We start from the raw sequence: 15,441 nt of genomic DNA on the forward strand, positions 1-15,441 counted from the left end.
TCTGAATCCTCCCATCAGTAAAAGTTTAGGGAAGGGCAGAATTAGGCAACAGATTCGTCATTAGAAAGTCGAACCTTATCGTTTGGGACCATTCCCGGCTTAAAATTCGAAAATTACGGATACTGCGATGAAATGATAGAACGATTGGTGATCTGATGAGCGACGAGCGCTCAAAAATGATAAATTTCTGTATACTTCCCATTTAATGTTATTCATTGTATTCATAATTCCACCGATTATTATTCATCGCTTACTATTAGTAATAATGTATCCACCCTTTCAAGAGTTATTCAATAACCTATCTTCGTAAATTGGAAATAATAAGGGTTATTGAATTAGTATCGTCTTCATTTTCACATAATGAATTTTTTACAGGGGTGAACTTCGAGAAATCGCTATAAAAATATTTATGGCTAACTGAACTACGCGAACGGAAAAGGAAATAACTTGATTTCTAAGTATAAAAGGAATTCATTAGATATGAATTTCTTCTTTCATACTTGGAAATTAAGTTATTTCCTTTTCCATGAAAAATATTATACTCATTTTATGCTCTGGAAAGAAGCAAAGAAGACATATTCCTATGTTTATCAATGAAATGGAAGTATAGGTACGTTGAAAATCCTATGCAACATCGGATGAACAAAGAAAATACAAGACAAAAAAAAGGGGGTGCAGGAGCGCTTCCTTCCTTTGAGCGATGATGCATGTTGAAAAATGGAAGAAAGACTTCCTTTTTTTCCTTTTCATGTGAATTTGGTACTATGCGACCCTAGGATATATCCTATTTAATAGGAATCCTATCGAAATTGAGAGTATGGTAGGTAAAAATTATTTCAGGAAAAATACTTCTATTGAATAAGAGATATTTGTATATTTTGAGGAAAATGTGTGCCTACCTAACTGTAAGATTTTTCCATTTGTTTTCTCTGGATTGCTTTTCATTCGAAATCACCGATGGACTCATCATAGCAAGGAACATTCTATTGATTTCTTCCTTTGGGAATTGTTACCCTGCTGATTGATCTTAATCCTTCTCTGGTTATAAAACTACCTAATACTCACTATCTACGTAATTTCCTTACTTAATATTATCAGCCATAATTCTTAGAAGACACTTGATAATTGAATAACACTTAATTCATTACATCGAAGCGAATTTTCAACATTTCAAACTCCAAGGAAATATTGAATACTTGGACACTTATATTTTTCGTTTCATTTGATTTTTGGACATTATTTCAGGTATGAAAACTAGTGTAATGCAGAATTGCAAACTGTTCTTTTCTTTTCGAAAATTTCCTTGAAATTTAAACCTTTAATAAACCCTTTTTAGGGTTTTGGAATTGAATATTTTCGGCTCCTAAAATAATATGTTTAATCTATTTCTTGAAAAACATTGATTAGTTAGTTGCAGTATCGATAAGAAGTTAGTTTTATTAAAAAGTCTTTACTTTATGATATAATTTAAAATGATATTTAATTATATCTCATTCTTTTCTTATTATAACATTTAGACTATATGCTCAGCATTTATTTGCGCGTGTCAGTATTGTTTTTCATTTCATATCCTTATACACATTAAACTATAGAAGTAAGCAATGTAAGGAACCATTTATTATATAGGATTATCTGCCTATCCAATTAGAGGAGGTTGGTTGGAAAAAAAATTTAACCATGATTTTTTCTTATCTTCTCCAGAGATTGAATGAGCTGTTGAACTATAACAAAGGTAATTATATTCAAGCTGAAAGTATTCTTGACTTTAGTCCAGATAAGAGTTTCTAAATATTTATGCTCACCACAAGAACGAACGAGAATTTTGAATAAAATTTTCAAGAATTGTTGCAAAACTATTATGGGTAGAACACATATTATCATGAAATTCTATAAACTTATTAATAGTAGATATATGAATTTTTGTTTAGTTCACTGTGGACGTAATATTAAATCACAGAATATTTATAAGCGTTCAAGGAAGTTTGATCTTCAGAACCAAGAAGTTACTGTAAGTTTTGCTTCTGAAGATGACAAAATGATTGTTAAAACGATTCATTTAGGTATCAAGATCCCGTGAATTAGAATGCAGTTACTACAACTTCATTATAATAGGCATATTAGATAAATTGACTTTGTTATAGCTGTAGCTGAGATTTTTTCAGAAAATATTGTGTATAGTTTATTGACATTATTTTGGAATCATTTACTTTTTAGCCGATCCCTTATATTTAGTTCGATTGACTACAATTGAACTTGCAAAAATAAGGATTCTCAAGATATTGCTTAAATTGGGCTTATTATATAATTTAGCTTTATTCCTGATTCAAATACTATATTTCTCTTTGAACTTCAACCTGCAACAGTTTATTCAATATTTTTCACTCAACGTTGGAGCCATACATGTGAGTATAAGAGAAATTAAAAAAAAATTTTTATATACCTAAGTTCCCAATAACTCGCAATGAATTTTTATTGTGAATGGTTTTGAGATCCCAAGATATTAAGAATTTTTCCAAAATTAGAAAATTGATGTTACACTTAAAACAATCCTCATGAAATTTTTTATAATTTTCATTTTCAATACAATCCATTCATTGAACTGAATTGGAGTTTGATAATACACAAACTCTGAGTTGAAGTTATAAACTGAACAACTATCCTGTATGAAACAATTTCATTATAAGGAAATTTTAAAGTATATCAGGACATTGAAAGACGTATTGTGTAAAGCTCTTTCAATAAATTTTTTGTTCTTAGCAAATAAACTATGCTTATTCTTATGTATAATCCATAATTTCAGGGATATATGGCTGCTTGGATTTGTCTTCAATTCGAAAAGGGTGCACTAGACCTAATGGACTACCAGGATGCCTATTATACAAAACTGGATCGTATCAAAGCAAGCACTTACGAAAAAATATCAAAATCAATACTCACAAGAAGATACGTGTTTTTATTGAACATGGTATTCCTACAACTGTTGTTCTTTTTCTTCTGGCCAATATTCGGATACGAAGATGAATACTATTTTCCTGTATTCTTCTTCAATGAATATATCAAACCTATTTTTGGACGTTACATAGTATATGCACTTCGTATATCTTTTTACTTCGCAACTTACACTTACGTTTCAAGCGCTGGAATACAAGTTCACTTCATTCTATATTTTTTCTCTCATATGCAATTTCAGTTGATTATAGTGGAAGATAATATCAGAGATATGGAAAAAATCGATGGCAGGATTCAACAAAGATTTATTAATGACAATTTGAAAGCTTGCATCAAACATTATATGTGTATAAAAAAGTAAGATTTGATGGTGATATTAAGGATTGTTGTAAAGTAAAATGGTTCTTGATTCATTGTAAGCAAATGATAACTTTTGGAAAGATGAGAAATTTGATGAATAATTGGTAGTATAGTTGAGACGTTTCGAGAAGACAAAATCGGCATAAAAACATAGGCGGGAGTGAAAAAAAGTTGATAAGAGATAAATAGATTGTTGCCGACTTCTCTAAAGGGTTTTCCAAGAATTGATTTCATTTTGAATTGCCCACCATCTGGCCACCTTGAAGCTATCATCTTCCGACATTTGACAAGTAAAAACTACGCCATTATTAAAAACGGAACGATACACGCTTCAACAACGCATAGGGATTCATCAAACCAAGTAGCTTGACATTTTAACCAACTACTTGACTTGAAAATCAAGCTCTCGAAAAGTTACATACTTGAGCTTGACTTAATTTCAGATATTTATTGCTTGACTTGATATCAAGCTACTTGATATTACTGAGCTTGATATGCACGCGTAGCACGGAATATATATGCAATCTCGTGAGCGCTTAGACTTATAAAATAAGGGGATTCCTCAAGCGCCAAGAGACTGAAGCATTCGCCAGTGTAACTTTATTAGTAGTTTTCTCACATTTCTATGAAATCTATTGGTAGGTTGAGGTAGTTCCAGAAATATCTTTCCAAAATTGAAATCAACTCAAGCTCAAGCCAAGTAGCTTGAAAATCAAGCCAAGGCGTGAATCCCTAACAACGTATTGAAATTGTTAAAATTCACAACAGAAATTGAGACAATTTTGCAGTCACACTACGTAAAACCGAAGCACATTAGTGATGTGAGAAATAGAAACCATGTGAACAACTGAAAATATTGCTGTTGCAGCCTGTATGTTTACGAAACCAGGTTTGTCGATTCCTCGTCGATCTTGGGAATGATTAATGAGTTTTTATGGCCAGAATTGAAATAAATTGATGTGGAAGATGTTTATTTTTAGCAAAACGGCGCTACGTGCCACACACGCAACGAAAAAATCCCAATCTTGCAAGAAAAGTTTCCTGGTCGTTTTATTTCTCGAAGAGGTGATCACAGTTGGCCATCAAGATCTTGTGATTTAACACCTTTAGACTTTTTTTTTGGGTCACGTGAAGGACAATGCCAATGCTCTACAATGAATTCAAGACCTTAAATGTGACATACAGCTCTACAAATCAGCGAATGGGTTGTGAAAAATTTCATGGAAAGGATATGATGTTGCATAAGTAGTCGAGGTTGCTATTTGAATGATATCGTTTTCTATCGTTAATGGAATACCTTCCTCTTTACAATGAAATTAACATCCATTTCTCTTAAAATATATTCGTTTTTTTTTTTTAATATCGAAATGAAACCACTTTTTGGGACATCCTATATTTTGAAACGTCTTGACTATAGGATGTGTTGTTATTCTGAATCCAACGAGAATTTCGGTTAATAGGGATAGAAACATGTTGATACACAAAAACATGTTGATATACGAAAAAACCAAGGAATAAATTAACAGTAACACAGTTGAAATTTTATAGAAAACTATTTTATACATAGAATTCTTGTAGATGCATGAATCAATTGGTTGAATGGATATTTTGGGCAATGGTACCAACTACAGTAGGAAGCTTTGTTATGCTACTCAGTTATGTTTATTTCGTTTTCGCAGTAAGCTTAATTCCTTATTATACTTACTTACTTACTTAGTAGCATAATAATAGTCCAAATAATTTTTCCAGCAAGCATCTTTAGAAGCTTTTCCAAGAGTTGCATGTTTAGGTGGTGTGAGTGTGTGCAGCGTTACTCTTTATGCCATGAGTGGCCAATCACTTGCCAATCAGGTGAATTATTATAGGAAAATGTTATTCATTTTATAGAAGATTGAATATATCCATGTATTTTTCAGGTTGACATAATTTTGAAAAAAGTTCAACTAAATTATAAACAAAACTGATATATCAACAAATTCGATTGAGTTGAAATTTTGCCTGCTGATTATTTCAATATTGATGTTCGGTTCACCAGAATCATTAAAAATACAAGCAGACTATTTAAAAAAATTACCTGATATTTCCGTGTGATTTTGATATAATTCTTGTTATCAAATCGTTTATTCAAAACATTTAGCGAAATACCTTGTTTTTAGAACAAGCGCGAAAAATAAACACTACTTACTAATTAACTCAATTAGTATTTCTATTTCAGTGTGAAAGAGTAAACAGTGCCTTATATTGCTTACCATGGTACGGATTCAACAAAAAAAATTGTAACCTTTTAAGTCTATTTATGGTCACTACAAGCAAACCATTTCGTCTGAGTTTACTGGGTTTTGTTGACTGTGATGCAACTTTAGTTTTGAAGGTAATTACACTCCTACATGAGATAATGAGTCAAAACAACGCAACGTGAAATTTACTATTAAGAGGGATTACCATCAAGTGGCTTACCGCGTGTCAGTCAAACTTTGTTACCAATTCATTTCATCTCTGTCGGTCATGCGATGACCACCAAACTTTGTACGGTGTACGAAACTGTACATTGAATACAACTTCTTTCTCTTCACGAATCAAAATTTTTTTTCATTCGCAAATTAAAAATATTGAATCTGCAATATCGATTATTGTCTAAAGAAATTATGTTTAAAAACCCCATAAAAATCGGTGGTTGTAAAAAAAAAAAATCATTTTGAACTGAGCAGTCACGTGGTGGAATTCCTCGAGGTATTCCCTTAAAACCAATACCACTAATAATATTCATAAATTTTATTTTCCAAAATAGCTTCGTGAATTATCCAGCAAAAACTTATTATTCGACAACATATGACTTTCTTCTGTGGATTCATCTGAAGTTTAATGCTGATAATACAAGAACAATATCATGTTATGAATACTAAAACAATAAATGAATAATTTTTAATTTGGGAATTATTTTTGATATAATTTTTTTTCAGGTTTATAAGTTTGTCTTCTCTTCACTTGCAACCGTTCAGCAAATAGTTGCGCTCAGAAAAAAGGATGTCTGAGTATGGCAGTTGCATCTATATATAGATTTATAATTCACACACATTTTTGAAGGTCCTTTTTTCATTGCATCCTGAATTTTTTAAACACGCACACAATATAATTGTATAAACAAATAGTAAAATGTTCAAACAACATAAGATAGTATTATTCATTAAATCATTTATTTCAAAATATATTATACCTACATATATTTTACTATTAGTGAAAAAAGTAAGAGTTGATGCTTTGTCATAATTAGCATAACGCGTAATATTGAAATCGCAGTAATTTTGCGCACGAGCAAGAAGAACTATAGAACTACTTACAACCCAATCCGAATATACTCAACAAATCTCATCAAAATCGAACTAGTAGATAGAACCATGATATACTATGGTAGAACCTAGTATAGGACCATCCCATACGACACAAAAAGGATGTCCAGATCAAAATCCATATGAAAACCATAATTTTTTTGTTCAAAACATTCCATTTCCATGATTCGCTGACAAAAAGCTACCTATTCAATATTGAAACATAATGAAAGTAGCAAACTTTTTTCTGAAACACCGGGTATAGTGCACTGATGCCGTTGTGATCAATTTATTAGACAAATAATTTCCTGATACTCCTCAATGAAAACAACGTGAAACACAAACACCAATTTAATGAAGTAGATTAGGCGTTGGTAAATTCTCCCACTTTCAAAATAGTTATGCTAGAATGTAAAACATAATACTTTCCGATCAGTGCTGTGACAGAGCGTCTAGAAGAGATCACAATTTCAGTCAGTTGATAATCTCTACTTCTAAAAATGGCTAAAGATAACTTGTCTGCTGTGTTATACGGCATTAATGATATGAGACTGGTAAGAATTATATTTAGGATTGCATACTGTTTCAACTGAGGTTAGGACGATTTTGAAACCGTACAACTCAAGGTTGAGGTTTATTGATTTTAATTCGAGACTTATATTTGTTGTTCTCATTTTGATGGGTCTCGATTTCAACTTGATACATGAACAAATATATAGGATCATTTCATTCCTTATGATTTGTTGACTTATTTGTAATAAGTAATTTAGTTCTCAGTTAGTTAAAATTTTAAATTAAATCAAAATCAATTAGAATCCTAAAAATCGGAAATCAAGTGGATACAATGTTTACCTACAGCCTATGTTCTATTTTTGATTTATTGAACTAGAAGTCTGACACCCTTATTACTAAAATCAATCAAATTTATGCTGCTTATTTCTTTAGACCTTTCCGAAAAATTATAGATTTTAATTGTATGACAAAAACATTTTTAACTGATCTTTTTATATCAATATACAGGTTGAAAACAGATAGGATGTTGAAATTGTATCGAAATTCTTGAAAAATTAACCATGAAATAGGATTTTACACCTTCGAAAGCGATACTTAACTAATTTTGGATGTAATATCTTCATTCGTTTTGAAATTATCAATTGCAATTCATCAGCTCAACAGTTTCTCTATTGGCAATCGAGAAGGTCCCAATTTCAAAAAATTTCAAAATTTCACCGCGTTTCTAATGAATGCTAAAAATTTCAATGTGTTGTTGAAGCGTGTATAGTTGCATTTTTAGTGATGGCGTAGTTTTAGTTGTCAAATGTCAAATGATGAGCGTTTCAAAAGTGACAGCTGTCCAGAGAGCGGGCTATTCTGGATGACATCCTGTCACCTTTTGCACTATAGCTAATAGCTTATGAATTCAAAGAATTTTCAATTCATAATATTAAAATATTAGGTTAAAATGACGATTTCAAATTAATTAATTATTGCAATGAATCAGTTCTTGACTCAACAACTAAAAAACATTGACATTAACTAAGAATCGATTATAGAATTATCTCTGTTGTACTACTGCACCACAAGTTTTTTTTAATAACGGTTCAATTGAATAATTGCTAACTATAAATTTGAATGGACAACTTCAATTTTAAACAAAGTAATAATAGATATATTTTTTTTATTAGAATTGACAATCTCATTCGCCAAATTAGCATAGAATATTTTTCTATGTATTTATATTATTTTTTCATGTTAGGTATACTTATTTAATGATTTTTTTTTGGATGATTCCCATATATACCTAGTATAAATTTATATCAAATATTTCATTCATGACATTTATTTTTAGGAACAGAGACCAATACCTAAACCAAAAGAAAATGGTGAGTTTTTCACATTGATTATTCATTGACCAAGAAATATTGCTGGTGCTAGTGCTAGTTCATATAATTCACAAACAAATTATAAATTTATAACGCAGTGTGGTTAGCAGTACTAATGTGACTTCGAGTCAGTTTATTCGAAGTCTTATAAGTTGTTATACCTACCTAAAAATCTAAAATATAAATTCAATTTAACCAAGATAAACTGAAATCTTTACACTTCAACACTTTCTCACAAGACGTGAAATAAACTGTAAGGAAGTGACGCTTATTTAATGAAGCGCATTAGACTGCGTTACAAATATGTTACCCATTTATTCATTTTACTTTTCTTATAGGTTTCAACATAATTACATACAAATTTATTCGAGATTTAGGTGCTTGCTGAATATTTTTATGTATTTATAATGTTACTAACATTCAGGTTTATTCTTACATCTTTCATTTCAGAGGTTCTCCTGAAAATGGAAGTAGTGGGAATTTGTGGATCTGATGTTCATTACTTGACTAAGGGAAGAATTGGTCCTTTTGTGGTCGAAAAACCGATGATTATTGGTGATTATTTATCATCGCGATTAATAAACACAGTAGAGAATTCAATTTTTCTTTATGACAGGTCACGAAGCATCTGGACAAGTTGTTGAAGTGGGAAAGAACGTTGAAAATTTGAAGCCAGGTATGAAACTATTTACAGAAAAATATTATTATTTTCTTCTCAATGAATATCCTGCAATTACATTGAATTGTGTTCACCATTGGTTCGAATTTAGCTGAAAAAAATATTAATGCATATTCTAATAATCTACATTGCTAGGCAACACTTCCCTCTCAGGCAGACGGAAAAGTAATTCATCGTTGACATAGCAACACTTTTCCCTCCAGTGGAGGAAAAGTAACACTTTTCGATGATCCTGTCAGTCAAAATATGGCGTTGTTATTGTACGTTTGAAAAACAAATAATTTGAATTCTTATTGATTGAAAACTCTAATTGAAAAAATTTTGTCATAGCTCACTATAACAAGGAATGACTTAGGTTGAATTATTAGAAATATTAACTTTCTCTAAGACTAAATGTGTATTTATGAAAATTTAAAATTTCAAAGCTTAATTGGCGCAATGCTATTTTTAAAAAAATTATCTCCTCCTGTACAGTTCATGAGCTGCGAAGCAAGTTGATAAACAATGGCATATTTAACACTCCTCCTGCCTTATGAATGACAAAGACCAATTCAGTGAGGTAATACCTACTGTGAACAAAACAATTCTCAGATCTACAAATATATCTTGATTATTTATAGTAGCATTCATATCGAAATAATCAAAGCACTTTAACAAATTCTTATATCACGAATTAATCTGAAGTGTCAATGATAATTGAAGATCGCTGAGTGATTACGTAATATTTGTTGAAGTGTTTTCTAAAAAACTCTTGTTTAGACTACACGATTCGAGTTGCAAATTGCTGAAGATTCTTGTACTCAAACAATATTTGATGAAGATTAATTAGGTATACATTAAACTGCCATGATTATTATAAGTAGATAATTCAAAGCGTGATATATTCATAATTGCGTAAATATTTTGTAACGAAATAAGGGATTTCAAGGTCAAATACTCCAATCTATGAACCTTTAGGAAGATTTGTGTTGATGCGAAAGTCATCTCAGATCCTATCTCAAGCAATAGCAACCTTTGACTCCAGGGTCATGTTAGTCTAGTTTAGTAGGTATATACCGAAAAAAGGAATCTATATACTCTGCAAGGCAAATTATTAGACTAATGAAATTCAAATTTCCAACTGAAAAATTGAAATTCTTTAAAAAAAATATTCTCTCATAAAAATTATTGAATTTTTGTATTATTTTGGATAGGAGACAGAGTTGCAATTGAACCAGGTGTACCATGCAGAATGTGCACATACTGTAAAGAAGGATCATATCACCTTTGTCCAAAGATTTTCTTCTGTGCTACTCCACCAGATGATGGAAATTTGTCTAGATATTATTGTCACGCAGCAGATTTTTGCCACAAGTGAGTATACCTACAAGAGAAGGAAATACTCCTTCTTGAACCTTTTTGTCCAGCAGTGGAATTTAAATGCTGAATGATGATGATGATTACTCCTTTTTGATCGTTCGTTACCCGTACAAAGTGCATAAAACAGAGCTATATCATTTCGTCACGTAATTTTAGAATTTTGAAGCGGCTCAATCAAATTCAATTCTATCCGTCCGTCCATTTCTTAGACTTCAACAATTACCCATAAACTATTAGGGTTATTCAATGATTTTTTTGGTATTTCAGATATAAGGTACGTTAGCAGAGCCATCCCCTAGAAAAAAAAGAGCGACAATTCTTTTGAGTTTACAACAAATGAATTTTGGACCTTCGACATTTCGTTCATTTTTGGACTAAAAAAGATTCTAAGTTACCTAGGCGCATAGCGAACTTACGACAGTGTAATGATCTAATTATTGTAAAAATGTAATACTCGTATTTTCAGCATTTAGCATCAAAAGTAATCGTAAAATTTTCGATTCTCCAAATTGGAAGGCTGAATAATTAGATTCATATTGATCAAAATGATATGAGAACAAAAGAAGAAGTTTCCTTCTACAAATACTGAAATTGCTGAAATGCAAAAAGTAGTAAAAATCTTGGGAATTTCATCAAAATGTAATTGAAACCACTGAGGAAATTGTTTGGGTGGCATTGCTAGCTTTTGAGGAAAACAATAGGCGCACGAATAACGAGCGTTCAAAAGTTCCCGACATCTATAATCAGTTCTTTTCTTATTTTCTTCCTCTGTTTGGGAATTCAACTTTCCCTAAAACTAATAATTCAAAATAATATGTAGAATCTGAATAAAATGTTAGTCGTGTTTCCTTTTTTTTTCAGAATACCTGATCACATGTCATTTGAAGAAGGTGCGCTGATGGAACCTTTGTCAGTTGGAGTACATGCTTGTAGAAGAGCTAATGTCTGTGTTGGGTCCACTGTGTTGGTTCTTGGAGCAGGTCCTATAGGCCTTGTTACCTTGTTGGCTGCCAAAGCATTTGGAGCATCAAAAGTTTTGATAACAGGTGATGTCAAACGTTCTTGTAATCCGCTAGTCAATTCAAACTGGACTTATATAAATCATCTTTTCTTTGTATTTATTTTTTCATTCCAATAGATTTGGTTGATATTCGCTTGAAAACGGCAAAGGAACTTGGCGCCGATCATGTTCTTAAAATCGAAAGAAATATGACTGAAGATGATATTGTCAAAGAAATTATCAATATTATGGGAGAGGAACCAACTATCAGTTTAGATTGCACTGGAGTAGAAATGTGTGTGAGAGTAGCCCTCAAGGTGAATTTTCCAGGAATTTTTTCATATTATAACCAATGAAAAAAATTTCAAAACACTTCATAACCATACCTAGTGTACCCTGAAAGAAAATATTTGTTTTAGTCTACTAAAACTGGTGGAACAGCAGTTCTTGTAGGAATGGGTAAAGACGAACAGACAGTTCCTTTGACTTCTGCTCTAATCAGAGAAATTGATATCAGAGGAGTATTCAGATACTGCAATGAGTGAGTACCAAAATATTATGTACCTAAATTTTACAAGATAAATATGTTTTTTTTTTTAGTTATCCATTGTCTATCGAAATGGTGAAGACTGGAAAAATTAATGTTAAACCTTTGATCACACATAAATTCAAAATGGAGGATACTTGCAAAGCTTTCAAAACAGCAATAAGTGGAGAAGGAAATCCAATCAAGATTTTGATATATCCCAACAAGACTGATCTTTGAATAATGAAACAATATCAATAAAGTGGTTTCTTCATTCGCTTAATTTTTAAATTTATATAATCAATTTTGAACCTATGAAATTTCGATTACCTATTCAATTTGAAAATGAAAGCATATTATACGTTACTGTACAGCATAGTTAAACCATATCGTTTGAGACCAATATTGGCAAAAAATTCGAAAATTACAGGCAATGACTGTAATTTTCGAATTTCTAATTGCTCATCAATTGATATGAAAATTTTCGTTTGGATATAGAATGAATTTCAAAGCATCGTATCAAATTTCATCAGAAGCAAACAAACTTCACATAGATACCTATATGAATTTTCTGTTTGAAAAAAACGGGAAATAATTAGATAGTAAATAATTTTGAACACTCGATTTAAATGTTTCTTCGTTTTTTGAATTACTTACTATTTTGGTTACAATTCATAATTCACAAAATGTTAATGTTTTGTTGTTATTAATGAAAAAATACCAAGTATTTGCAATTTTCACTGACAATATACAGCCATTTGCCATTTGAAAATAAAAAGTTAGGGGTAGCTACCACAGGGATGTCAAATGTAAGAACCTTTTATATTCATCATTGGGAAGGTAGGTACTTTGATGTTATTCAAAGCAATTTATTTATTTTTTTATTATCTTGTCAAATGAGCTAGATAGAAAATCCAAGAAGAATATCGAAAAATATTACTAAATATTTTCATGAATTCAAAATAAAAGGAGCTTCTGAGCGTGCTTTATGTTGTGAAGTGCAGATGCTATGAAAAAAAAAGAAACTTCAAAACCCTGTATCTCGAAAATAAAGCGATTGCGGTTTTTTTTTCGTTGGAAACGGTAGCAGATACGATGAAACTACAAGAAACCAAAGTTTTTGCTAGATCAAAGTTTCTTTCTATTTTTTCTTAATCTACCAATGGTTCGCCAAAAAAATTTCTTAAGAAAAAAATTGGGCACTGTTCCAGATCACTCCATAGATTCGCAATCAAAATTGGCATATCACGTAATGTTAACTCTTAATTGGAATATATAGGCCAAAATTTAAGTTAAATATCTTATTTATAAAGTACAGATGCTATGAGAAAAAACTTGGAAAATAATCATACTTTAATACCCTGTAACAACACGTTTGCATTGGCATGTTTATTGGGCTTTTTTTCTTGAAATAATATGAAATATATCTCATTTTCGTTTGTATCTCCAATTCGGGAAAAACCTGTATATGCCTACATACAGTCCTGTAGTCTCCAAAGGTGTGTAATAATTGTCACATAAATAAACGGGTGCTCAAAAGCTGACTTTGCATCAGTGTTTCCGCATTTTTTTCTTTCATATTTGATCCTTTATAGGTACAGGGTCTTTCACGTAAGCGGTCATTTGATAGTCAAATTTTGAAGTTTTCATTATCGATTATAATAAAAGCTGAAATATAAAGCATGAATTTTTATTCGAAGCTCTCAATATGTTTACTCTTGAAAAATTATTTCCAAAATATCACTTTTTTCTTGAAGAGTAAACATATTGAGAGCTTTGAATGAAAATTCATCCTTTATATATTTTAGCTTCTTTAATAATTGAGAATGAAAACTTCAGAATTCGACAATAAGATATTTATAGAACCATAGACAACATAGATATATTTTCCGAATATGGAATCTGATTTTTCTCAAGTTGATTTTGAATGGAATTGCTTGAAAAAATAAAAAACTACCACTATATTTACAAATATGTATTCAGATTCGATTGGGCCTTCAGAAAGTATGGGAGAATATTATGAAGTTGTTTTTGCAAGGAAAAATTGTCTGTTTTCTAGAAAATTGGGAGTTCGAATGAATAAGTAATAGGTCAGAAATTGTTCCTAGACCTTCTTATTTCAAAAACCAGTCAAATTTTCAAAAAATTTTTTTCGGAAAAGTGCTTTTCCCCCAATAACTTTCCTTGGTTCGATAGTTTTTCCGATAACATATTTGGATAGCCTCAGTAAAATACTATCATTGTGATGAGTCATTTTTCAATATGCCTCAACTCAAAGGATAAGCCACAAAATTCAATGACCCGCTTACGTGAAACACCCTGTACCTATCTACTTAATCCCTCATTACGAATTCGATTAATTAAAAACTAAGTCATATCATAACGGTGAATCCTTATCAATTGTAGCGTTTTTATAAAATATCTTGAATCTTCATTCATGCAAATTCATTAAAATGAAGAAAAAATAAGTAGAACAAATCTTGATATTTAATTCAAAATTACCACAAATCATTTTTCATGTTATCAAGTCAAGTTATCCATCATTGTCAATTACATCAAAGTTGCATTCGATTCGATTCGATATTCGGAAACTTCTTTCTCACCTGTGCCTATCTTGCTTGTCTTTCCTTCGAAAGCTCTATGTGCGCATCCTCGAAACCCAAATATCGGGAACATTGGAAACCGAAGAAACCGATCAAATCAATGCCCGCAACCAATAACGGTTGAAATAGGTCCTGATTTGGTCTGACAGGAAAGCAGAGTCGAGGAGGAGATAACCGTTAACTAGCCAATATTTCTGATATCCAATGCGATATGGCCGATATGGGCCCATCCAATCGATACCGAATACTGAACGAAATTACTCAGATTCCACATATTAGATTATCCTCAACAAATCAAGGGATATTGATGAGGTTTATTGCGTGTCACGTCCTGCCAGATTCATTTCGCGATTGTACAGTTTGTCAGAATTGAGATATTTAGTGCGATTTTAAAATTGGTATTTCAAATACGTCGACGACCTCTTCGCGTTTCTGGTCTCCTAATGTTTAGCGGGCCTGTTGGAGTCTACGAATACCTTTTCTCCGCATTCTTCGCATACCTTTCGCGGCATGGCAGCATGGCTTACTTACTTCCTTTGTTGTATTTCGATAATGAATGACAAATTCAAATGAGAGGACTCGATTAGGGATGGAAGATTCGATAGTTTACACAATGTTCTTTCTGAATTGAAGTTACAAATGAAAAAAGATTTACTTGGATAATTTTGAAGAAAAAGCACTGAGAACATTGGCCTGCTAACGATTTATTTTCGAGATACAGGGTGTTTTTGTAGTCCTACTTTAGGTAATGTGAGT

General features: G+C 31.4%; 2 protein-coding genes across 2 annotated transcripts; both read left to right on the forward strand.

The window, feature by feature from the left end:
• Positions 1–591: 591 nt before the first annotated feature.
• LOC123674956 lies at positions 592–6,490 on the forward strand. Its single transcript, XM_045610144.1, has 8 exons — positions 592–1,245; positions 1,627–1,732; positions 2,215–2,402; positions 2,801–3,306; positions 4,888–4,987; positions 5,059–5,160; positions 5,525–5,680; positions 6,270–6,490. Exons 2-8 carry the CDS (start codon positions 1,678–1,680, stop codon positions 6,339–6,341), a joined length of 1,179 nt encoding a protein of 392 aa, XP_045466100.1. The 5' UTR covers positions 592–1,245; positions 1,627–1,677; the 3' UTR covers positions 6,342–6,490.
• Positions 6,491–6,981: 491 nt separating this feature from the next.
• Positions 6,982–12,365, forward strand: LOC123675799 (sorbitol dehydrogenase-like). Its single transcript, XM_045611319.1, has 9 exons — positions 6,982–7,189; positions 8,485–8,518; positions 8,969–9,073; positions 9,135–9,194; positions 10,391–10,550; positions 11,418–11,602; positions 11,695–11,873; positions 11,976–12,097; positions 12,157–12,365. Exons 1-9 carry the CDS (start codon positions 7,136–7,138, stop codon positions 12,320–12,322), a joined length of 1,065 nt encoding a protein of 354 aa, XP_045467275.1. The 5' UTR covers positions 6,982–7,135; the 3' UTR covers positions 12,323–12,365.
• Positions 12,366–15,441: the final 3,076 nt, after the last annotated feature.

The sequence above is a fragment of the Harmonia axyridis genome, chromosome 3 (genome assembly GCF_914767665.1).
Source record: "Harmonia axyridis chromosome 3, icHarAxyr1.1, whole genome shotgun sequence".
Classification (NCBI taxonomy): Eukaryota; Metazoa; Arthropoda; class Insecta; order Coleoptera; family Coccinellidae; genus Harmonia; species Harmonia axyridis.

What these genes read in the sequence shown, in the direction of transcription:
- LOC123674956 (XM_045610144.1), top strand. Translation starts at nt 1,678, where the DNA reads ATGATTTTTTCTTATCTTCTCCAGAGATTGAATGAGCTGTTGAACTAT. An exon ending in CATTATATGTGTATAAAAAA is followed by an intron (nt 3,307 to 4,887) that starts GTAAGATTTGAT and finishes GAATTCTTGTAG; the next exon opens with ATGCATGAATCAATTGGTTG. An exon ending in ATGCAACTTTAGTTTTGAAG is followed by an intron (nt 5,681 to 6,269) that starts GTAATTACACTC and finishes ATTTTTTTTCAG; the next exon opens with GTTTATAAGTTTGTCTTCTC.
- LOC123675799 (XM_045611319.1), top strand. Translation starts at nt 7,136, where the DNA reads ATGGCTAAAGATAACTTGTCTGCTGTGTTATACGGCATTAATGATATG. An exon ending in ACCTAAACCAAAAGAAAATG is followed by an intron (nt 8,519 to 8,968) that starts GTGAGTTTTTCA and finishes CTTTCATTTCAG; the next exon opens with AGGTTCTCCTGAAAATGGAA. An exon ending in CGTTGAAAATTTGAAGCCAG is followed by an intron (nt 9,195 to 10,390) that starts GTATGAAACTAT and finishes TATTTTGGATAG; the next exon opens with GAGACAGAGTTGCAATTGAA.